At 50.6% G+C, this 20775-nt stretch overlaps 10 protein-coding genes across 10 annotated transcripts; 6 read left to right on the top strand and 4 right to left on the bottom strand.

Annotated features, from left to right (window-relative positions):
- Nucleotides 1-767: 767 nt before the first annotated feature.
- BGZ61DRAFT_365057 (uncharacterized protein) lies at nucleotides 768-2206 on the top strand (the record flags this gene model as incomplete). The annotated part of the gene is made up of 4 exons (XM_046241578.1): nucleotides 768-923; nucleotides 974-1301; nucleotides 1346-1519; nucleotides 1566-2206. 4 exons carry the CDS (start codon nucleotides 768-770, stop codon nucleotides 2204-2206), a joined length of 1299 nt encoding a protein of 432 aa, XP_046098211.1.
- A 47-nt stretch (nucleotides 2207-2253) lies between these two features.
- On the bottom strand, nucleotides 2254-4113 carry BGZ61DRAFT_118555 (putative methylmalonate-semialdehyde dehydrogenase). The gene is made up of 2 exons (XM_046237016.1): nucleotides 3406-4113; nucleotides 2254-3361 (listed from the first exon to the last, which is right to left on the bottom strand). Exons 1-2 carry the CDS (start codon nucleotides 3884-3886, stop codon nucleotides 2301-2303), a joined length of 1542 nt encoding a protein of 513 aa, XP_046098210.1. The 5' UTR covers nucleotides 3887-4113; the 3' UTR covers nucleotides 2254-2300.
- Nucleotides 4114-5867: 1754 nt separating this feature from the next.
- On the top strand, nucleotides 5868-6796 carry BGZ61DRAFT_461217 (Alpha/Beta hydrolase protein). Its single transcript, XM_046247113.1, has one exon. It carries the CDS (start codon nucleotides 5953-5955, stop codon nucleotides 6697-6699), a length of 747 nt encoding a protein of 248 aa, XP_046098209.1. The 5' UTR covers nucleotides 5868-5952; the 3' UTR covers nucleotides 6700-6796.
- A 529-nt stretch (nucleotides 6797-7325) lies between these two features.
- Nucleotides 7326-8999, top strand: BGZ61DRAFT_522171 (cytochrome P450; the record flags this gene model as incomplete). Its single annotated transcript, XM_046252536.1, has 5 exons — nucleotides 7326-7527; nucleotides 7576-8186; nucleotides 8216-8557; nucleotides 8604-8741; nucleotides 8790-8999. 5 exons carry the CDS (start codon nucleotides 7326-7328, stop codon nucleotides 8997-8999), a joined length of 1503 nt encoding a protein of 500 aa, XP_046098208.1.
- A 196-nt stretch (nucleotides 9000-9195) lies between these two features.
- Nucleotides 9196-10610, bottom strand: BGZ61DRAFT_430117 (uncharacterized protein; the record flags this gene model as incomplete). Its single annotated transcript, XM_046243800.1, has 3 exons — nucleotides 9674-10610; nucleotides 9281-9628; nucleotides 9196-9234 (listed from the first exon to the last, which is right to left on the bottom strand). The coding sequence occupies exons 1-3, from the start codon at nucleotides 10544-10546 to the stop codon at nucleotides 9196-9198; spliced, it is 1260 nt and encodes a 419-aa protein (XP_046098207.1). The 5' UTR covers nucleotides 10547-10610.
- Nucleotides 10611-11653: 1043 nt separating this feature from the next.
- BGZ61DRAFT_364649 (uncharacterized protein) lies at nucleotides 11654-12668 on the top strand (the record flags this gene model as incomplete). Its single annotated transcript, XM_046241539.1, has 3 exons — nucleotides 11654-12022; nucleotides 12073-12249; nucleotides 12300-12668. The coding sequence occupies 3 exons, from the start codon at nucleotides 11654-11656 to the stop codon at nucleotides 12666-12668; spliced, it is 915 nt and encodes a 304-aa protein (XP_046098206.1).
- Nucleotides 12669-13858: 1190 nt separating this feature from the next.
- BGZ61DRAFT_364694 (pectin lyase fold/virulence factor) lies at nucleotides 13859-14906 on the top strand (the record flags this gene model as incomplete). The annotated part of the gene is made up of 2 exons (XM_046241543.1): nucleotides 13859-14468; nucleotides 14515-14906. 2 exons carry the CDS (start codon nucleotides 13859-13861, stop codon nucleotides 14904-14906), a joined length of 1002 nt encoding a protein of 333 aa, XP_046098205.1.
- A 436-nt stretch (nucleotides 14907-15342) lies between these two features.
- BGZ61DRAFT_461214 (uncharacterized protein) lies at nucleotides 15343-15993 on the top strand. The gene has a single exon (XM_046247112.1). The coding sequence runs from the start codon at nucleotides 15667-15669 to the stop codon at nucleotides 15907-15909; it is 243 nt and encodes an 80-aa protein (XP_046098204.1). The 5' UTR covers nucleotides 15343-15666; the 3' UTR covers nucleotides 15910-15993.
- Nucleotides 15994-16441: 448 nt separating this feature from the next.
- BGZ61DRAFT_461213 (uncharacterized protein) lies at nucleotides 16442-18046 on the bottom strand. Its single transcript, XM_046247111.1, has 2 exons — nucleotides 17861-18046; nucleotides 16442-17806 (listed from the first exon to the last, which is right to left on the bottom strand). The coding sequence occupies exons 1-2, from the start codon at nucleotides 17987-17989 to the stop codon at nucleotides 16577-16579; spliced, it is 1359 nt and encodes a 452-aa protein (XP_046098203.1). The 5' UTR covers nucleotides 17990-18046; the 3' UTR covers nucleotides 16442-16576.
- Nucleotides 18047-18712: 666 nt separating this feature from the next.
- Nucleotides 18713-20010, bottom strand: BGZ61DRAFT_289313 (uncharacterized protein; the record flags this gene model as incomplete). Its single annotated transcript, XM_046238555.1, has 3 exons — nucleotides 18713-19106; nucleotides 19152-19824; nucleotides 19875-20010. Coding segments are annotated over 3 exons (1203 nt in total), but the record flags the coding sequence as incomplete, so codon positions are not given.
- Nucleotides 20011-20775: the final 765 nt, after the last annotated feature.

The raw sequence follows: 20775 nt of genomic DNA, 5'->3' as shown, positions 1-20775 counted from the left end.
TGCAGTGACGGGAGCCACAGTTTCCATCAGCAACATCCTGCACCCCGGGTTCTTCGTCGCCATCGCCATCCTCGAATGCGTCGTATTCTTCTATTTGGCGCACAAATCTTGGTCGGGCAAAAAGTCATGAAACAATCACAGATCAACACAAGCTTGTTCCACTACATTATACGCAGCACCGAGTTCGGGCCCATTCTAATCGACTTGATGCCAGAATTCCATCGCCGTGAGGATGTCGCTGGAGTGCGTATGACCCGAGATGGCAGTGATGGTGGGTCGGCCGGGAACATACTCGTGATCCAACCTATGAGGACAAAGGTTCATCCCGAGAGGTATTAATAGAGTAAAAGAACGGATAGTAATGAGGGGTAGGTATGTAAATATCGAGCCCAAGTCCTACGAATATTTCGAAAACCGCCTTGCTCGGGAATGCATGCATAATTTGCATCACACCGTGGAGGTGTGTAGATAGACATACCACGATAAGAACAGTCATGTGCTCGTTCTCCCTACATCAGGTGAAACGGGCGTATCTGTTAAACCCTATCCAGCCTTTTCTTTCTTTTTGTACCCCAGGATTATGCAGACGGGTGGAGAGTTGAGCCTATGGGATGCTTCGGCCCTCACCGACAGTCAGCGGCAAGCTCCGATCCGGCATTCCAACCCAACTATCGACGTCACGCAGCAACGACGGGAGGAGTCATTCTTGTCAACACGGATATTCAATTGATACCTGCTCAAATTCAATTGAGATTTGCTCATACAAAATGCAGACCGACAGGGACTATCTGCTCTCGCTCCAGGCGGTCCGCGCCAACGCCGCCAAGGTCCTGGACGCCGCCAAGAAGGGCGAGCTCAACCACTTCGACTACGACCCCTCGCGCATGGGTGACGTGTCCGACTTTGTCATGGGCGTCATCAAGGTCAGTGAAGCAGCTGCTCCTTCGCCGACTGCTCTAACTGCTTCCCGCAGCGCGACTTTGGCCCCGACAAGTTCGACACGATCCCGCCCCACGGTCGCTGGCAGCACTTTGACGTTGGCGGCGTCCCGCGAGTGCAGTCGCTGATTTCTGCATGGGCCGACGATGGATGCAAGGACATGACCGAGGTCACCCGACGGCTGATTGATCTCTTCTTCGTCTCCGTCCTCCTCGATGCTGGTGCTGGCGATCACTGGCGCTTCAAGGAGCCGGGGACGGAAGAATACTACGTCAGAAGCGAGGGCATCGCTGTTGCATCGCTCCACATGTTCAAAGCCGGAGCCTTTGTCTCCAAGGGCTCAAAGCCGGACCAAGTTGACGGTAAGCTGACCCAAGCTGCCAAGCATCTCTGCTAACCATCGTAGGCCAAGGTCTCTTGTCTCTGACCGAAGAAGCGTTCAACGGCTTCTTCCAAATCTCGCCCGAGAACCCCATGGTTGGCGTCGCTTCTCGCGTGCGCTTGCTCAACGACGTGGGCGCATCTCTGCTGAAGCTGTCTGACATTTTTGGCGAGGCTGGTCGACCAGGGAACATGGTTGGTGAGTAGACCTGTCATGCGTGAAGCAAAGATGCTAACTCGGCCAGACTACCTAACCAAGCGAGCTGGTACTCCTGGCACCCTTGACTACGAAGATCTTTGGTCTTGCCTTCAGCGCGTGTTGATTCCGTCCTGGCCCCAGGATCGCACATCGATCGACAGTCAGCCCATCGGAGACGCATGGCCTCTAGCTGTCCTGGCTAAAAGGGCCGAGGAAGACAACGCCACGACATCAAGGAACACCATTCAACCGTTTCACAAGCTCACGCAGTGGCTGGCCTACTCTTTGATGGTCCCCTTTGTGAGGCTGCTCAAGTTCGAGTGGAAGAACGCCGAGCTGGGGACAGGCCTTCCGGAGTATCGCAACGGGGGCCTCTTTGTTGACCTCAAAGTCTTGCTCCTCAAGGAAAAAGACTTGGCGGAAGGTCTCCAGACGTCTGGAGAAAAGCTTCCCGGGTACGATGCTGCATCTGATGTGATTGTAGAGTGGCGCGCCATGACGGTGGCGTTGCTGGATGAATTGTATCAGGTCGTGTCGGCCAAGTTCGCCGAGGAGGGCGTTACATTGACCATGGCTCAGATGCTGGAGGCTGGGAGTTGGAAGTCGGGACGCGAGTTGGCTGCCAAGTACAGGCCGGACACAAAGTCGAGCCCAATTCTCGTCCGAGGCGATGGAACTCTGTATTAGTTATTCATCATAGTCTCAGTCAAACTAAATGAAGTGCCATGTCTCAAGGTGTTATTCAGCTACGGTATGCTACTTATTGATGAGTCGGCTACACTTATTGATGAGTTGGCATCGCCACATCAGCCCTTGTCGAGATGGCATCCGACTCGGCCCACTTCGCTGTAACCGTCTTCTGCTGCGTGTAGAAGCTCACACCGGGACGGCCGTAGAAGGTACTGGCGCCTCCACCAGCGATACTCTTCTTGTTGCCGGTGAAGGAGAACATGGGCAGAGGAACGGGAATCGGCACGTTGATGCCAACCTGGCCGGCCTCGATCCGGCGACGGAACGACTCTGCAGTGGGCCCGGAGCTGGTGAAGATGGCGACGCCGTTTCCATACTCGTTGGCGTTAATCTGCTCGATGGCTTCGTCCAATGTGGCCACATTGACACACAACAACACAGGACCGAAAATCTCCTCCTTGTAGCAGCGCATCGACGGGGTGACGTCGGTGATGATGGTGGGACCAACCCAGTTGCCGTTGGTGTACAGCTCGTTGGCGGGCTTGAAGCCACGTCCGTCCAAGACCACCTTTGCGCCCTCCTCTTCGGCCGAGGCGATCAACGACTCGATGCGACTCTTGCTCTGAGGCGAAATAACGGGACCGAGGTCAGCGCCATCTTCAAAGCCACCGTTGACCTGCAACTCCTTGGCGCTCTCCACCAGTTCTAGTAGCCAGTCCTTGGTGTTTCCAACAAAGACCACAGTGCTCAGGGCCATGCATCGTTGACCTGCGGCTCCGAAAGCTGCACCCACCACACTCTTGATAAAGTTGTTCTTGTTGCAGTCCGGTAGTACAGCGGCGTGGTTCTTGGCGCCCAGATTGGCCTGCACCCGCTTACCCTTGGCAGAGCCGCGAGCAAAGACGTATTCGCCGGCTTGGTTGCTGCCGACGAAGCTGATGGCCTTGATCCGCGGCTCGTCGAGGATAAAGTTGACCGTCTTCCTCGCTCCGTGGATGACATTGATGACTCCATCGGGAAAGCCTGCCTTTTGGCATAGCTCGGCGATGATCATGGCGGCGCCGGGGTCCCTTTCTGAGGGCTTCAGGATCAAAGTATTGCCTGTGATGGTGGCAATAGGGAGAGACCAAAGCGGGATCATGGCGGGGAAGTCTACCAGGTCAGCATATCGCTTTGCTCTGGACGGAATAACTCACTGAAGGGACAGATGGCGGCCACGACACCCAGAGGCTCCTTGTACGTCCTCGTCTCCATGTCCTTTGCAACCTCGAGCACCTCGCCCTTGAGCAACTCGGGAGCCCCGCACGCGGCCTCGGCGACCTGCAGCCCACGTAACACATCGCCCTTTGCATCGGCGATCGTCTTGCCCTGTTCCAGGGTGATGTTGGCGGCGAGACGGTCCCAGTTCTCGCGGATAAGGGCAACCAGGCGGAACATGATCTGCTGGCGATGCAGAACAGACGTGGCCCTCCACGCAGGAAACGCACGCTGGGCCGAGTCGACGGCGGCACGCATCTCGCTGTCGGTGCTCTGCGGCACGCGCGTCACCAGGTTGTTGGTGGACGGGTCATGGAGCTCGATGAACTCGATGGCCTCCGAGGGCTTGAACTTGTTGTCGATGAACAGTAGCGTATCGACCACGTTTTCGATCTTCTCGTGGGTGGTGGGATAGCTCATGATGGAATCCAGGAATGCTGCTGATACTCGAGCGGGGTATCAATTGTTGAGATGCTATGATGATGAGTTCACCGCGGTCTAAAGGTCAAGTAGGATGATCTGCGAAGACGGAGCCAACGCAGTCGGGCGGTGAAGATGCCAGGTGACTTGTTCCACGGGCGGTAAGTATCAATTGCAGCAAGTCGCCTTTCTGCCGCTTCTCCCTTCGCCCTTTCCTCTGCCGACTGCGGTGTGATTGATTCGGGTGAGACTCCGTGGAGTGTACCGATAAGAGCCGTATTCTGGGCGTGGATGGATAAAGATGTGCAAGGCCCACATTCTAAAATGCATAATTATGTACATTGTGAATGAGCTAGTTGGTTGCGTGGAAGTTCAAGTAGCATTGTTTAACGTGACAATTGTCATAAAGCGTAGTAATAACGGTGGCAGAGCGGTGCAGCGTGGTGGTCGATCGGAATTGACGAGGCCCAGCCAACAGACCTGGCCAGAGTCAACTCGATTCGCCTGATCGGAGGCCGACCTTCTGGAAATACTACGAAATTCATCGATAGATAGACATCTCGGTTCTAATCGTTCACGCAGAGTCAACTCAGAAAGCCACCATTTTGGACCCTAACAGGTTCATGCCACTCTCAGACCTGACACATGGTGATGATCCAGCCAGGATGTCTCGTTCCCATACCCGCCTTCTCGACTCCCCGTATTAATCGAACAAGTCCAAACGTCAACTCCGATCTCCACCCAGCCTTATATACCCAGCACACACAACAACACCGTACCCTACTCAAAGCTACTGATGGCTGAATACACGATTGAACTGGAACAAACAGGCTCGACCGATACCTTGCGTTATGGAGATAATTACGAGTACTCTTCATCACTCGAAACACCCAGTGTTCCAAACAATGAGGCATGGCCAAGATTATCATTTGATGGTCTCGAGGACATGGCTGATCATATCAAAAACGTCGCAATACACCTAATCAGCCAATCTCAAATGGCAAAAAACCCAAACCACTACACCTCAAAATTATCATTGCGGGATACGATGAAGCTGAAAAGTCAGAGAAAGCTGGACGATGAGTCGGATCACATAACCCAATCGACGACGCAGAGTTCATTCGGGAAATGTGCGAAAATGTACAATTCCAAGGAAATGCGACACTGGAGATTCAAGGTGTCTTTCCAATGCACTATACAGTACAAATGAGTGCCTGTTTGCTTTATTTCAATATGGAGCAGACCCTAACGCATGGGTCCGAAGTGAACTTGATTGGAGAGACAAAGGAATGAGGCATTGGCCTACGCTGCGGCGACAACCAACGAAGCTGCCACCCGAGTATTAGGATTGCTGGTGCAGCTTGCTCAGAAGCATGGAAATGTGTTGAGATTCTGATGAGAAAACTACGACCAGGCCGATGATTTGGACTAGGCTATTCATTCACTTATGAGCGCGGAACCTGATGCTGACGAAGGGCGCTTATCCTGGCCGACTTTCTTTCAGGTTGCGCGGACTCCTCAAACATCACACTGGACCATCAGATAGTTCTTGAGTACAGAAAGCATCCCATTGGCCGGCCTCTGGTGACTGAGCTAGTCTCGGCTTCTGATCTTGTTGCCAGCATTGTAACAAAAGAGGCACGTTTTCCTGTTGCTGAGTTCTTATCAGAGCAAGTGGCTAGATATTTATTAGTAGGGTTAGAAGACGCGGATTATGTCAATACACACATATTAGAGCTGAATCTACAGAGTAGAAGCTACTTCTATCATTTCAAGCCACCTTTAAAATGAGAGGATAAATAAGCCATCTTGCAATAATTAACTACCTTTGTGCGTCATGCTGTATATTATGACTTCTCTGCCATCAACCCCTCGCATTCGGTTTCGCTCACATGAACCCTGGCCTCCAGCGGACTTCGGAGATAACAATGTCGCAACCCCGCAGTAATTACTGACTTGGGATGAGGTGAGCCCTCAAATTCCCTCATTGAGATACTACAGACAGTGATCGAATTATCGACAACGTTCACTTCAACTTGCGGACCGTCAACTTGCGGACCATCAACATGTCCATCAAACAGTGCTGTCTCGAAGGCTTCAAATGGGAGGGGGAACCTGTCGGCCGCATCGAAAAGCTCGAGGGTGCGGATGTGTATGTCACTGGCGAAAACAACAAGGCTGCGATCCTCGTCGTTCCCGATCTCTACGGCTGGTCATTTCCCAACGTCCGGCTGCTTGCGGACCACTACGCCCAGGAGGCCAATGTGACCGTCTACGTTCCCGACTTTTTTGCCGGCGAGGTCTTGCCCCTTGATCTTCTCTTGGCTGAGCGATATGCCGAAATTGATTTTGCGGGTTTCATGGCCCGGAATTCCCGAGATATCCGCGAGCCGCTCATCTTTGCCTGTGCGAAAACTCTCCGCGAGAGGCACGGCAAGCTCGGGGCCGTCGGCTTCTGCTATGGAGGGTGGGCAGCCTTCCGGCTCGGGGCGCGAGAGCATCAGCCGCCTCTGGTAGATTTCATCACAGTAGGCCATCCATCGCTCCTGACGACAGCGGATATCGACGGGGTCGGCGTGCCTGTGCAGGTGCTTGCGCCAGAGATGGATCATGTGTACACGGCGGAACTGAAGCTGCATACTTTCCAGACTCTACAGTCGTCTGGCTTGCCATTTGACTATCAGCATTTTCCAGGCGTCGCGCATGCGTGTCTCGTGAGAGGAGATGGGAAGAAAGATGGCGAACGAGCCGCGATGGCCAGAGGCAAGAATGCAGCAGTAGCATGGATGGGACAGTTTTTACGCGACGAGTGAGAGTACACCAATACTCCAGCGTGTTGACAAGTGCTGCAATGTCTCGCTTGGCCTTTTCTCTACTGGTAGATCAATAATGACATATATTTATTGCCATCACTCCACAGCCCACAAGAATCCCAATGTTAGCTTGAGACTATCTCCAGTTGTAGAGATACATGATCATTGATACTGACATGCCTTGAGTAAGGTGCCTCGATAACAAAGTGTGGCAAAATATGATGTATCTATTGATCAGACTGACGAACAAGGTCATCTCACGAGTTCGAGAGCCTGTTAGTATTCACTATTATGACCCGCGATACTGTACACGAGCTAACATCTGTAATCCTGCTGTATGCCTAATACACCACAAACCCACCACATATCAACTTCTTGAACGGCAGTTCATACCGGCAAGCATCGGGCGGCGGAAGACGGAACTAGCGTACAATACTCTGAGGCCGGTTTCATTCCGCATTGGAGATGGAGAGAGCGGAATTTACAACCCAGAGCATCTAACTGGCCACCCCGCATTCTACAACTCCGCTCACCCAAGACAGTAGAGGTGGTATAATGACGTCCGAGGCGTCCTTCAACGCCAAACCATCTCGTCTATTCTTGACCAAGTCACTTGTTTCGCAAAAATGAATAGCCTTCTTTTCATCCCAGCAGCCGGTGCTGTCTTTCTCGCCGTGCATCTATTCATCTTCATTATCCACCTGATCCGGTCCCCACTCAAGAATGTTCCTGGACCATTCCTTGCACGGTTTAGCGACTTTTGGTATTTTTGGACGGTTCGAAAAGGCCACTTTGAGAAGAGGAACCGAGAAATTCACCAGAAATATGGTCAGTTGCGATTTGACATTTCAACGTGAAGGATACTGACAACGACAGGCCCGGTTGTGCGCTACGGACCAAACCGATACAGTCTCAATGACCCCGATGCTACCAAGATCATCTACGGTTTAGGAGCCCAGTTTGCGAAATCGTCATGGTACTCGACCTGGGGCGCCCCTGGACAGTGGACCATCTTTAGCGATCAATCCATCAAGCATCATTCTCAAACCAGACGACTTTACCAAGCCACGTACTCAATGACCTCGCTTGTCAACTACGAGCCTTACGTGGACGAATGCAACAATCTCTTTGCGCAGCGCCTGACGGAAATGGCCTTGGCAAATGTCCCAATCGATATGGGCCATTGGTTCCAGTGCTACGCTTTTGATGTCATCGGAATGATTACTTATGGCAAACGTCTCGGTTTCCTGGACCGAGGAGACGACATTGGCGGTGTGATGGGTGCTCTGGAAGACCACATGAAATATGCAACCCTCATTGGCATATTCCCCAGCTTGCACCGCTACCTCTACTCGATCAAGAACTATTGGGCCGGCGCCAAGGGTGCTGGCAGGGCATACATTCTGAGCTTCACCAAGGAGAGAATCCGCGAGCACCAGACAACTCCCAAGGCCGTCCCTGAGACACCAGAGAGCTCTACAGCAATGGTCGATTTTTTGTCCAAATTTTGGCCAAGCATTCCGACAACCCTGATGCTTTTACGTCCTACCACGTCCTCACAGGCTGTTCTGCGAACATGGTTGCAGGCTCCGACACTACAGCAATTAGCTTATCAGCTATTCTATACTATCTACTCACAAACTCTGAGTGCCTGCAAAAACTACGAGCTGAGATTAAGAGCTGCGAGGAACAAGGAAACCTGTCAGAATTCCCAACCTTTCAAGAGAGCCAGCAAATGCCATACTTGCAGGCCATTGTTAAAGAAACACTGCGAATGCATCCTGCCACCGGCCTACCTCTGGAGCGCGTTGTTCCGGAAGGAGGTGCTACAATCGCTGGTCATTACTTTCCAGAAAGAGTAAGTTTACTCATTTTCCATTTATTCCTCTGCTGACCGGGTACAGACTGTGGTTGGGATAAACACCTGGGTCGAGCATCGGGATCCCCGATATTTCGGCGATGACGCGGATGTTTTCAGCCCAGAACGATGGCTTGATGAAGACAGCCAGAAGATATCGTTAATGAATCGCCACTGGATGCCGGTTAGTGTCTTCCAACCTATGCATCAACCAGTCTAACATCAAATCTAGTTTGGGCTTGGCTCTCGAAGTTGCATTGGCAGGCACGTGTCCATGCTTGAGATATCAAAACTCGTTCCCAGACTCATTCGCGATTTCGAGTTTTCTCTTGACAAATCTGCCTATACAGACGGAAATTGGAAGACGGAAGGGCTTTGGTTTGTCAAGCCGAAAGGGTTTAAAGTTCGCGCAGAGGTACGCAAGTATTCACGAAGCGGCTAGCTCAAGCGGCTTAAGTCACGTAGCAGACCGTCAAACAATATGTCAAGGTAAATTGATTAAAAGAAGTGCAATATGGTGTATAGCTTGGTCTCGCCGTATCAATAACTAAAGAACCGCATCTCGAAAATTTAGATCAAGCAACCCAAACGCCATCTCGCGCAAATGTCCCTCCCAGCTGCAAATTAGTTTTGATCGACTACAGCCCAATCTTCTGCATGTGTTTGCTATACCATGTCTATAAACAGTTAACGCTGTCATCCAAAGCAATCGGTTAAACTCACACTCTCAAAGCCCGCGCCGACTGATTTCGGTGCCAATGCCTTGAGCAACCAAGGTGGCGTGATCTTTTTGCGGTACACCTTTGCGTCGGCCTCGGGAACTTCCTTGTTGAAGATTATGTTCAATGGGAGCGATGGGTTGAGCACTGCTGGTCGCCCCATTCCGATCATGTCGCAAGCACCTTCATTGAGGGCAAGCTCCATACCCTGGCGACTTTGGAAGCCTCCAGTCACGATCAAGGCCATGTTCGGAAGCTTTGCTCTGATCTCCTTTGCAAAGTCCAAAAAGAACGATTCCCGAGCTGCGGTTCTTTCCGACGGAGCAGTAGTGGTATCAGTTCCGGTCACCATCTGCATGTGTCAGCATAATACATCGGTTGTCAGACTAGAACTTACAAGGGGATTTTCATATGTACCGCCGCTAATCTCCAAAAAGTCCAGACCAGTCTCTGCTATAAGAACAGCCTGCTCGAGGCAATCGTCTAGCTCGGAGGAAGCTCCCGCACTGCTCGAGGTTTGGTGATCGACCGAATTGAACTTGAGACCGATGCAAAACGTCTTGGGCACCACAGCTCGCACGGCTTTGATGATATCTATAACAATCTTGACTCTGGCAGCTGCCGACCCGCCGTACGCGTCGGTCCTTCGATTCGATCGCGCAGACATGAACTGCGAGAGGAGATATCCATGGGCAGCATGAATCTGAATTCCGTCGAATCCTGCCTCGGCTGCGATGCGGGCTGCATTGGCAAAACGCTGGACGACGTCTTCGATATCGGCAACCGTCATTGCCTTGGGAGTGCCGAATACCAGGCTGCCCAGGATCCTCGAGAGCATGTCCGAGCCCATGTTCAACGGGATAGCGCTGGGTGCGAGGGACTTGGAAAACATGCTGCGCTTCCCAGCTCCGAGGGGAGATTGTCGTCCGGGATGGTTAATCTGAACAATCGTGGGGGTTCCTGCGCGACGGCAGACATTGACCAGGTTCCTGTATGCCTCGAGCACCTGTTCTTCCGACAAGCTTGCACTCGCGTCGATTACATTGTCGTCAGGGCCGCCAAGATAACGTTCGTCAACCTGAACATTGCCAGTCAGGATCATGCCCCAACCTCCATCAGCCCAGGCGCCATAAGTTCGATTGAATTGAGCTGGAGTGGGGAGTTTTTGAGAATCTGCCATCTGCTCAGCCAGGGCGGCTTTGACGAGTCGATTTGGCAGCGTCAGGCCGCAGGGCAGCGGCAGCGGCTGAGCAAGTGGTGAATTTGACATGGTAGTCAGGCTTTGGGTCTTGACTCGAAGGATGTTTGACCGGTAGAATGATGAAATACAAGAGTACGATCTGTAATTCCTGCAAAACGCCAAGAAACGATTCCGACGGCGTTTGGTAGCTCGGACTTATATCCTACTAGGTAGATACGCTTGCGTGCTCAAACGGATAACTAATTCATGCGTCGGGGCTTGAGTTCGTCCGTCTCCTCCGTAGGGGAGCATTTGGCCCGTGTCCTTTGCGGACTACTTGGTATAAAATTGGATAACTCCGCAGCCTCGGCTACCGTGTGCAAATCACCGTGTCAAGAGCAGCGGGTCTAGACAACTAGTTCTACACAATTTCCCCACAATCATGAGGAAATAATTCATGATTTCTCTGCTGTCTAATCAAGCCGCGCAAGACATGAAAACTGGATCGCACGAGTAATGCATCTATAGGTTATGGGTCTTCGACGCGACAGACTCAATGAACCAACTTCCACAAGACCAACAAGCAACTTTAACACTAAGCTTACTTAACCTTCATTTATTATACCCAATATACCCTAGGCAGTGCGACATTTCATAGTTTAGGCCTACAACCTCCTGTCATTCTTGATAAGGGGTGTCAACGCGCGATGCACTTGTTGGGTCTCCGGATTATTAAGCCAAATAATCCATCACCTTCAATAGTATAATCGGTTGGTAAGCAGCACAAAACCACCGTCATAATAATCTCCTGATTCTACTCCCCACTAGGATGATCCGACGGCAGCAACTGTCGACCCGGAACCAAGTCCGCAGAAAAGTGGAATGGTCCCGCGTGCGGAGCGGAGTTCCATGTGGATGTGGAGAGAAGTTCATGTTTGAGCTACCCTGTACCACTCCGCTCATTCATCGTACAAGCCATCATCAAACACCGCGTTTAGTCAACGATACCAATGGTTGAAGCTGGCATTCGGGGTCCGCGGGCATCAATGTGTCAGACTCAAGCTGTCTACACCACAAGCTAGTTCCATCAAGCCATATATAAGAGCGTAATCATGTCCTCAACCAGATTATCGTGTCAGTCCATCTCACCACTCACCACCCACTCAATCACTCACATTTTCGTTGAAATTTCCCAAAATGGCTATCCACATCACCGTTGTGCCAGCTTCAACCCAGGCTGGCAAAAGAACCATTGCTGCGCTTCTGAGCTCTCCCACCAACCCTGTCATTCGCGGAATCTACCGAGATCCATCAAAGGCCCCGGTTGAGTTCACTGCTCATTCCAATTTCGAAGCTACGACTGGTGATGTTTCCGCCGGTACAGGTCTCGACTTTACTGGCTCTGATGCTGTCTTCTATGTGCCACCTCCGACCTACGACGGAACTGATTTGGCAGAGTTTGCTACCAAGGCCGCGAATAACATCAAGAAAGCCCTCCAAGACGCAACTTCCGTGAAGAAGTTGCTTCTCTTCTCGTCAATGGGTGCTCAGTACGACCATGGCATTGTAAGACACCAATATTTGATATTGCATAGATATGCCACTGATAGAAATAGGGAACTCTACAAATCAACCACATATCAGATAACATCTTAAAAGATGCCGTCTCTGAAGTCTTGATTGTCAAGCCCGGCTACTTCCAGGAGAACTGGGCGCATGCATTCCAAACAATCCAAGCAGATCCCCCTCTTGTGTATTCCACCATAACACCAGTCGACCACAAGATTCCAATGGTATTTCCAGTCCTGCCATTGTTTGATTTAAGTTTCTAATACATCTTTAGGTCAGCTTAATTGACGTCGGCGAAGTCTGCGCAGATGCGCTCCTAGACGAAGAGAAGAAGACCAGCCCCCACTTCTTTGACTTGTATGGACCGCAGCACTACAACGCTATGGATGTCAAGTTGGCGGTAGAGGAGGTGACAGGGAAGAAACTGGAGATCGCTGCTGTCCCGAAAGATCAGCTTGCAGGGTTCTATGCTGAGCAAATCCCAGCTGCCCATGTGCAAGCATTTGTGGATATGACAACTGCTGCACTGCCTGGAGGCATCATGGCTGGCGATTTTGGTGACCATGAGCACACCGTCAAGGGTAAAGTGGAATTGGTCGACGCATTGCGCAAGCTCTATGCTGCTGAGAACGCGACGACTTAAGAGGTGTCGATAATGTGTAACGATTGCATCACATGAGTGTAGATGAGACAATTAATAGGTCAAGTTTCAACAACTTGGGAATATAATGCATATTGCAGCAGATCAGTTGAAAATGAGATCAAATACATGGTACTTGTACTACAACTGCCGAAAACTGCATAGAAACTATATCCTACGCTCTATTACCTACCAGCAATAAAAGGGGCTACACGGATAAGTCGGGTGGACGGTATCACCCACCTACCCTACAACCCAGGACACCCTGGCTAACGATACGTGGATGAATACGAACCACGTAACACAATATTATGTTAGCCTTTTTTAGCTGCTACGGAGCTTTGCATCCGCATTGACTAAGATCACGGGTCATCTCGACACCCTAGCGACCCATGGTTTGGGTTTCAGTTACCCTGTCATCTCCACCACAGGACAAAATGCTACTTGTTGTCAGAGCTGGAACCACTTGTTTGCGATTAGTGCTATGGAAAGTCAGTCCTTCATTGAGTTCGCAGAGTGGATGGAGAGGCAATTCCAATATCGAATCCGTAAGGGGAAGCGAAAGGGTACGTTCCGTCTTCCGAGAGTGCTGGGAATGCTGCCGATTTAGCCGTGAAAGAATTGATCGAGGTCGACTGTTATTTAGTAATTTGGAATCTTTTTATTAAACTGTTCAAGTGTTGAAAATACAACACTGCAGTGATGTTTCGACCCTATGTCGTCCATCACTACCGCAGCGTCGCACTGCCTGTTTCATCAAAAATCGCAAATATTTCGAGCTGCAGTCAGGTACGCTCAAGAGAAACCCCTTCCCCAGGTTTTGAGAATCGGGACTGAGATGCCGATCATCGTACGTAGTTCTAAAATTTCCCGGGTTCGCCTCGTTAGCCCGTCACAGCTAAACGTTGAGTGGCTCTTTTCAAGGGGTCTCGAGGCACGGTCAAATAAATCCTTGGACGGAAGCTCCGGAATGGCTTCTCCACCAATGATACCCCTGGCTGTCTACGTTTCCAGGCTGCATCCCTTCATTTCAATCCACGAGGACACAGGCGTTGGCGACAGGACAGTCGGAGCTATTCTGGAAACTTTGGAAGGATGAATCAAACCTTGGCGCCAAGAGCTATAACTACGATCGATGCCGCCGCAAAGATTAGAGGATCTACAGAACAATTCAGTCATCTCTTACCATCAACATGAAGTTCATCTCTTGTCTCAGCCTTCTCCCTGCGGTGCTCGCCGTCAGCTCGGCTCCCAGCGGGTGCATCAAGGTGGCCAAGTCTGGAGGCGATTACTCTACCATCCAGGCTGCAGTTAACTCTCTGTCTACATCGTCAACGGCCGCCCAGTGCATCTTCATCTCTGCAGGCACATATAAAGAGCAGGTCATCATTGCTGCCCGTAACGCCCAGCTCACCATCTACGGGTCCACCAAGGATGGATCCTCATACGCCTCCAACACCGTCACAATCTCCAGCGGACTCTCCCAGGCGGATGGTCTTAACGACGAGGGGACTGCTACATTGCGGAACCGGGCCAGTGGCTTCCGCTTGTACAACGTCAATGTCGAGAACACGTACGGCTCGGGTAGCCAGGCCGTGGCTCTGAGCTCATACGCCGACAGCGGGTTCTACGGTTCATCCTTTACTGGATTCCAGGACACAGTTCTGAGCAACGCCGGCAAGCAGGTCTTCGTCGACTGCATGATTGAAGGAGCCACGGACTTCATTTTTGGCCAGTCTGCTTTCAGCTGGTTTGAGCGAGTCGATCTCCGCGTTCTCAGCGCCAAACTCGGCTACGTCACAGGTGAGCTCATCTTGCATGTATCCCAGCATTGTCTAATTGGATTTAGCCGACGGACCCACGAGTTCCAAGGCTTCTTACTACGTCTTCAACAACTGTGACATCGCAGCTGCTAGCGGCCAATCAGTCCCCACCGGTGCCTACTATCTCGGCCGACCCTGGGGTCAGTATGCCCAGGTTGTCTTCCAGAAGACCTCCATGTCCTCTGTCATCAACTCTGCAGGCTGGTCCGTCTGGAGCACCTCCGACCCGCGCACTAGCTCTGTTCTCTTTGGAGAGTATAAGAACACCGGCGCTGGTGCCAGTGGCACTCGCGCATCTTTCGCCAAGACTTTGGGCAGCGCCGTCGCGATTAAAGATATCCTCGGCAGCAGCTACGCCAGCGCGCCGTACTTTGACTCCAACTACTTCAACGGAGCTTGTAAGTACTCATTTCTCTGACGCCTGGGAAGCTTCTAACACGAAAGTCAGAAAGTAATTGCACCGACGGTCCGCGCTAGATGAGGAATTGCTTCTGGGGCAGGAAGTGGATGAGTTCATATCCCCAAGCCAACGACTTCAACAATCTCGACGTAAATATTTACCAATGTACATACGAACAAGATATGCCTAGCATAGCTCTTCTCTGAATGAATGTCACTATTGACGATACCTGATTGCGACACCTCACAAAAATGCATAATGTGATCCACCCTTATGAATCAAGATATGCAGGGTATCATTGACCGGAAGTGTGAAATAAATGGTCATATTTAGAGTTATGATAAGGTAACCTGACCTGTCAGATGTGGCTGATGCCTTACGCAATGCCAGTAGGAAGGGGTCAGTGGAGACAAAGAGTTTGAGAATTGTGAACAAGCCAAATAACTTCTTCCTGATTATTTCTGCCTTTGACCGTCTTCAATTAGCCTTTCACGCACATCGAAACTTGTATTTAAATTTAATCACATCTTCTTTGATCGGAGACTACCGTGCACGGCACGGCACAGCACCGACTGTTCTGTTCCCGACAACCTTCTTTGGGATGAACTTGACAGTGAACAAAACCAAGAGAAGCCATTCACAACAATGGCTTCCTACAGCGGCACTACTATAAAATACTCGGTTGGAGAATAGATTGACCTGAACTATTCCGGCATCAACACCAGAGCCATACTACTACAGAAACCTCAATACCAATACGCAATCGACCAACCGTATCATGTGTTGCAACGCCACCACCATTCCCGCTACCATCAACGTCTCCGTTACTAACGGTGGTGTTGATTCTTCCCTGGCGATGGCTCACTCAACTCCTGATACTGTTAGCAAGGCGACTCATATGGATGGCGTCACGTCCCACGCCAACCCCGTTTGCCAATGCTCTTGCGGGTGCCGTCAGATTGTTCGGCGGTCGGATTGTGTCTTTTGCAACTTTTGCATCGAAAACCATCTTGCTGTGTAGATGTTGAGACGGCGTGGACTGTTCTCTTTGGTTGCGGAAAATAGAATTTGGCGGCGCTGGGGGTTGATTTTGATAGAATTAAATTGATACAGCATGAGATACAATACCACTTGCACATGTGACATTATTCAAGGCGAATCTGGTGAAAGAGCGTCACCGTTGTCCAGTCTCCTCCTAACCAGCAAGGATCAAGAGGGTGATAATGCGAACAGTCATCAATATCTGCCACAAATTGACCGATCGTGACAATTTGATAACTTCTGATGACAAAACTGACGAAATATATAACTAGGACCAGTCTATGTTGCTGTAAGACTCTCGTCAATGGCAGTCGTAGGCAAATCAGCGTACTCACAGCTAGCCGATGTAGTACGCCTTGTGGAAGGGGTTGACACCCAAAGGTTCCAAGTCAGGCTGAAATAAATAAATCCAGCTATTCGATCTTACAAGGCTCCTGGATAAAGAAGCTGGATGACGACTTACAGCTCATTCCCTACCACCCTTATAGAAATCTAAAAGTAACGTAGATGTGGCAACAGTCAATGAGTATGATTACAACAGCTATGTACAGAAAATATCAGTGTTTGAACTCCCATCAGGGGACCTGCCTCGTTGTTGACTCCACTCTCTCAGCCCTCCAACGTGATTTTCCTCGAGAGTCGCCTAGTTATGATGGGTCCATAGACATTCCGGGATCTACATTAAGATCTAGAATTCGGGATGCAGGCCAGACCAGCCACCTGCTGTATTGAGAATCCAGAATACCATTGACCTCGCCAAGCAAATGTTGAGCCCAGCCTTCCATGAACCAGAACGATGCCAATGATTTCAACAAGACAGCAAAGTAGGCAAGTAAAATCAGTGGGAGTGGTTCTTTTGCTTCTAGTTGTGTGATGAATTCCTCCTCCAATCGATAAAGCCAGCCCATGATATGTTCGAACCTGCCATCACTGTAGCTGATCGGGTCATGGAGGGACCCGTATGTTGCTTTGTAGCAATCAATCAAATCTGAAGTTGCACGAACACAGCAGGCAGAATATGACTCAGTAGACTGCGCCATCATCTGAATCAATTCCATTAATGGCTGCTGCCACGTCTGGTAGGCTGAAGCAGGCAATACTGACTCATTGCCGGTACCTTCACTGGGGTCTTCGGGTTCTATGGCGAATACCCCGCGGAAAATGGCAGCGTGGCCGAGCGTCTGGACGATAAACCGTACACCTTGAAGCAAGGGCATCCAAGATACGACCCGATTTTCCGAAAATACGAGAAGATCTCCAGGACTTGGTTTCCGAGCAAAGTAATATAACGAGACCAAAACCATGGTGCTGTACATGGGCTGTGCATTTTCCCAGGTAAGATGTGCCAGCTGTGCAGTCGCTTCCCTTACTGCGAGCTCGTAGTGGTGTTCGGCGAGGGCAATGTACCGCTCAGACTCTAAAGGTTTTAATAGAGACGAGTGCCGGGCAGCCATTGCCAACATGGTGTGGCAAAGATATGGATGATGGAAACTCAAGGGGGGGATATGAGTTCGCCAAACTTCCCCTCTTCCGAGGGTCGCAGCCGTGCGGATGGTCCAGCAATGCATCAAATCAAGATCGTCCATAATCGATGTGATTGGAGGAGGTAGAGACGTCACTGGACCAGAAGTCACCAAAGGACTTGGCGTCGAGAAGGATTCCGAGCTAGAACCGACACTAGAGTCGAAGGGACTGTTCTCGGGAGGTTCAAGGGCAGCCTCAGTCCAATTCTTCCTCGGTCTACCAGGCTTTCGTTTGGTAGCCGGTGCTTCCGGAGGGGGACTCTTGGCTGGTATATGCTGCTCCGAGCTGGGCGAGAAGTCGCAGACCATGCTGAAGCGGATGCAATTCCCACATACTGGCTTTACTTCGTCGCACTGGGCGAATCAGTCGTCTATTCCCTCGCTATGGATTAAGAAAAATGGACATACCTTGACTTTGCGTCTCTTACAATTTTGACAGCCTGCCCGAGACTTGGTGTGTCCTCTCCGGTGCCTCCGGGGATGCTTTTCGGGATCCTTGTGGGAGGAGTTGGAGCTGTGATTCAATGAGGGGTCCATCGCAGTCAACTGAAGTTGCACGTCAACGAAAGCGCGTATCCGACTGATTTAAATTGGGATCCAGGCAGCTTAACATATGCCGCTCTCCCTTGCGGGAAAAGATAAACTCCAAGGGGAACGAATAGGAGCGAGGCGTCTGCTTCCGCTGCGCCCGAGACATGGGTCGGTTCTCGGTTTCGGATTCGCAACCTTGTTAAAATGGAGGGTTTTCGGATTCAATACGAAAACAAGCGACCATTCAAATGGCTCGTTCAATGGGACAGTAACCACATGCGGAATAAACTGCGCAGCAGGTCCCCATATCGGGAGATTGTCAAAGAATTGAAGCCGCTCCCTCCTGTTTTATTGGACGCCTCGTACCTGAACGAGGCTGTTTTGTCGGGTCGCGGAGCCTGCAAGGCATACTGGTGGGTGCAAGAACGAGGTGGTTTAGTGGTTGTAGGGTACATTAAATGAAGTGGTTTATTTCGATTGCTACTTTAGTGGTACCATGGTATTTCAATCACTCCAAGGAGCGCGTATTACATTTTATTGTCGCGCTGCTTCCACGTCCATTCCACATTCACCGCATGGCTAAGCCCGCCACAGGCAGATGCCCCATCGGGTTAGAAGAACCTCCTCAAAATGGTTTGGAGGCTCGACAAACTACAGGGCGATGGAGAATGAATCCAAATTATTTATTATTATCTTTATCCCATTTTATCATGGGTCGAATACTGATCGTTTGTGATCGAGGTCGTCCATATGAACAAGACGAGCTTCATCGCCGTCGCTCAAATCAACATCTCCAATCCTTTGGCGATCAACACCCTTCGATGGAATCCCCTTATGTTGGGACCTATCTATATCCGAGGTGGTATTCACTCTCAAATTACCATTCCCACTCTGGTCTTTGTCACCCTGACCCTCGGTAACACTGCGGCGTGATGAGCCCAGAACCTTTGGGAATGTTTGTGCCAGAAGTAATCTTATGGCTGGCATGCAAGCACACATGATTCCGACGTTAACCTCGGCCATGGACCATATGGATAAGTCCGTATAATCCCAGGTAGGATTATGGCTATTTGACCCAAATTGGAGGACTGAATGAAACCGGAGAATGCTTATCACGGTCACGCTAAACAAGTTAGACGCGTCTGCAGGCCATGGAGAGGGGACTTACAAGGTACCAACACAGAACATGAGCGCGACCCCAACCTTCTTCTTCCAGTGTAAATTGAGAGACCCAAGTTGCGAGATTGGGAGCACCAGCATCCACAAGTCAAGGGCAATACTGATTGTGGCATTTGACACGGCAATGGCGTTGAGATCGGTACAGCGCCCCTTGTGTTCGCCATCCCACCTGTTCCAGAAGAAGCTGATCGGGTGACAATTAAAGATGGCCACAAAGATGTAGGAGACTCCAAATAAAGCGTTGAAGATGATTGTCCCCCATAGCAGGTGGCGAATAAGTTGTCCCGGGAAAATTCGGAGATAGAAGAAAAGTAGGGACATCTTCATGAGCGCAATTTGAGCAAAGTATAAAACGCCCATGATGTAAAAGCTCAGCGTATTCCGGGTGATGTTCGTGGGGGTAAGGGTCCAAATATCTCGACCTACCCCATTGGGAACGGCACCACGGATATTACAAACCGTGCTTGCAACAACCGAAACAAATGTGCCGAGGATAAGCCAATCGTCAATTCCGAGTCCAGCATTTGAGTTGATCTTGTAGACGAATCGCTGGGCAACGCAAAGTCCAGCAACGGCCGCCAATGCGATCGCCATTATTGCGTACGGGCGGGACTTGTCGCGGACCGGGAACTCGCAGTACGTCATGGTTAGGTTTTGAGTCACTAGAAATAACAATTAGCACGCCGTGGTGAACATGGGTTGGACGACATACAGAGCAACTCCTTGACCGTGCAGCTGTCCAGGAGACATTTTGACACCTCCACCTGGAGCGGTTCATCATGGCACATGCATTTCTGATCCGTAGTCGGACATGATGAATTGGAAATTGCACTTGACAAGCAAGTTATCTGGGATGTTAGTCTAACCAAGGCAACACGTTTTACTGAACTTACTGCGCAACCAGGCATCTGGTGAAGGGTATCCAAGAGCGAAGATTGTGCTATACACATGGGCATTGCCACAAGGCCCAGCAATAGCCACAGTCTCCCCAACACATGCATTCTGGATATTATCTGGCCAGCCAGATTATCAAGACATGTTAGAGGTACAAGGCGCACGCTTTGCCAATTTGAAGCCCTAGAAGAACATGACTGAAATCCAGGCGCCGATGAATATTTAAGAAGCACCTCTGTACGCACAGACTCGGGCAGTGTAAACTCACGAATCTAGGTAAAACGCAAGTCAGAAAATAAAGAGTAATGGAATTGGTTAGTCGCAAGGATATCCTCCATCGGGAATAGCATATTCGTAGTGTTCAGTAGCCAGCCTTAGCTCCCTCGTAAGCCACCCGAGTCAGGTCCATCCGTCCGAGCCCTGGAGGAGCAGGGCCAATGGCCAGATGGTTAGAAAGTAAATGCCCGACTAATGCAGGTTCTCATCATGGCGATTTGCTAGTTATGACGCCGTGGACTACCGCCTAGGGCTGACCGTTCACTTCTCAAGGTAGGCCGTCATTTGAACTAGGACAAAGGGAGCAGAAGGGAACATCACGGGACTGACAACACCCGTCCTCTGGATGCAAACATCACCACAGACCGTCTTCCCAAGTGGGTCGATGGATGGCGCGACGCACCTCCGACACGGTAAACAAGGCACTAACGGTGATGGAGATG

This window comes from Ilyonectria robusta, assembly GCF_021365365.1.
Source record: "Ilyonectria robusta strain PMI_751 chromosome Unknown BGZ61scaffold_26, whole genome shotgun sequence".
Lineage (NCBI taxonomy): Eukaryota > Fungi > Ascomycota > Sordariomycetes > Hypocreales > Nectriaceae > Ilyonectria > Ilyonectria robusta.
This window is presented reverse-complemented; position numbering and strand designations above follow the sequence as displayed.

Bases quoted from the DNA above. Each gene is read 5' to 3' on its own strand.
- BGZ61DRAFT_118555 (XM_046237016.1), bottom strand. From the start codon at position 3,886: ATGAGCTATCCCACCACCCACGAGAAGATCGAAAACGTGGTCGATACG. The intron at 3,362-3,405 runs GTGAGTTATTCC...CTGACCTGGTAG, and splicing joins GGCCGCCATCTGTCCCTTCA to ACTTCCCCGCCATGATCCCG.
- BGZ61DRAFT_461217 (XM_046247113.1), top strand. From the start codon at position 5,953: ATGTCCATCAAACAGTGCTGTCTCGAAGGCTTCAAATGGGAGGGGGAA.
- BGZ61DRAFT_461214 (XM_046247112.1), top strand. From the start codon at position 15,667: ATGTGTTGCAACGCCACCACCATTCCCGCTACCATCAACGTCTCCGTT.
- BGZ61DRAFT_461213 (XM_046247111.1), bottom strand. From the start codon at position 17,989: ATGGACCCCTCATTGAATCACAGCTCCAACTCCTCCCACAAGGATCCC. The intron at 17,807-17,860 runs GTATGTCCATTT...TGATTCGCCCAG, and splicing joins GTAAGAGACGCAAAGTCAAG to TGCGACGAAGTAAAGCCAGT.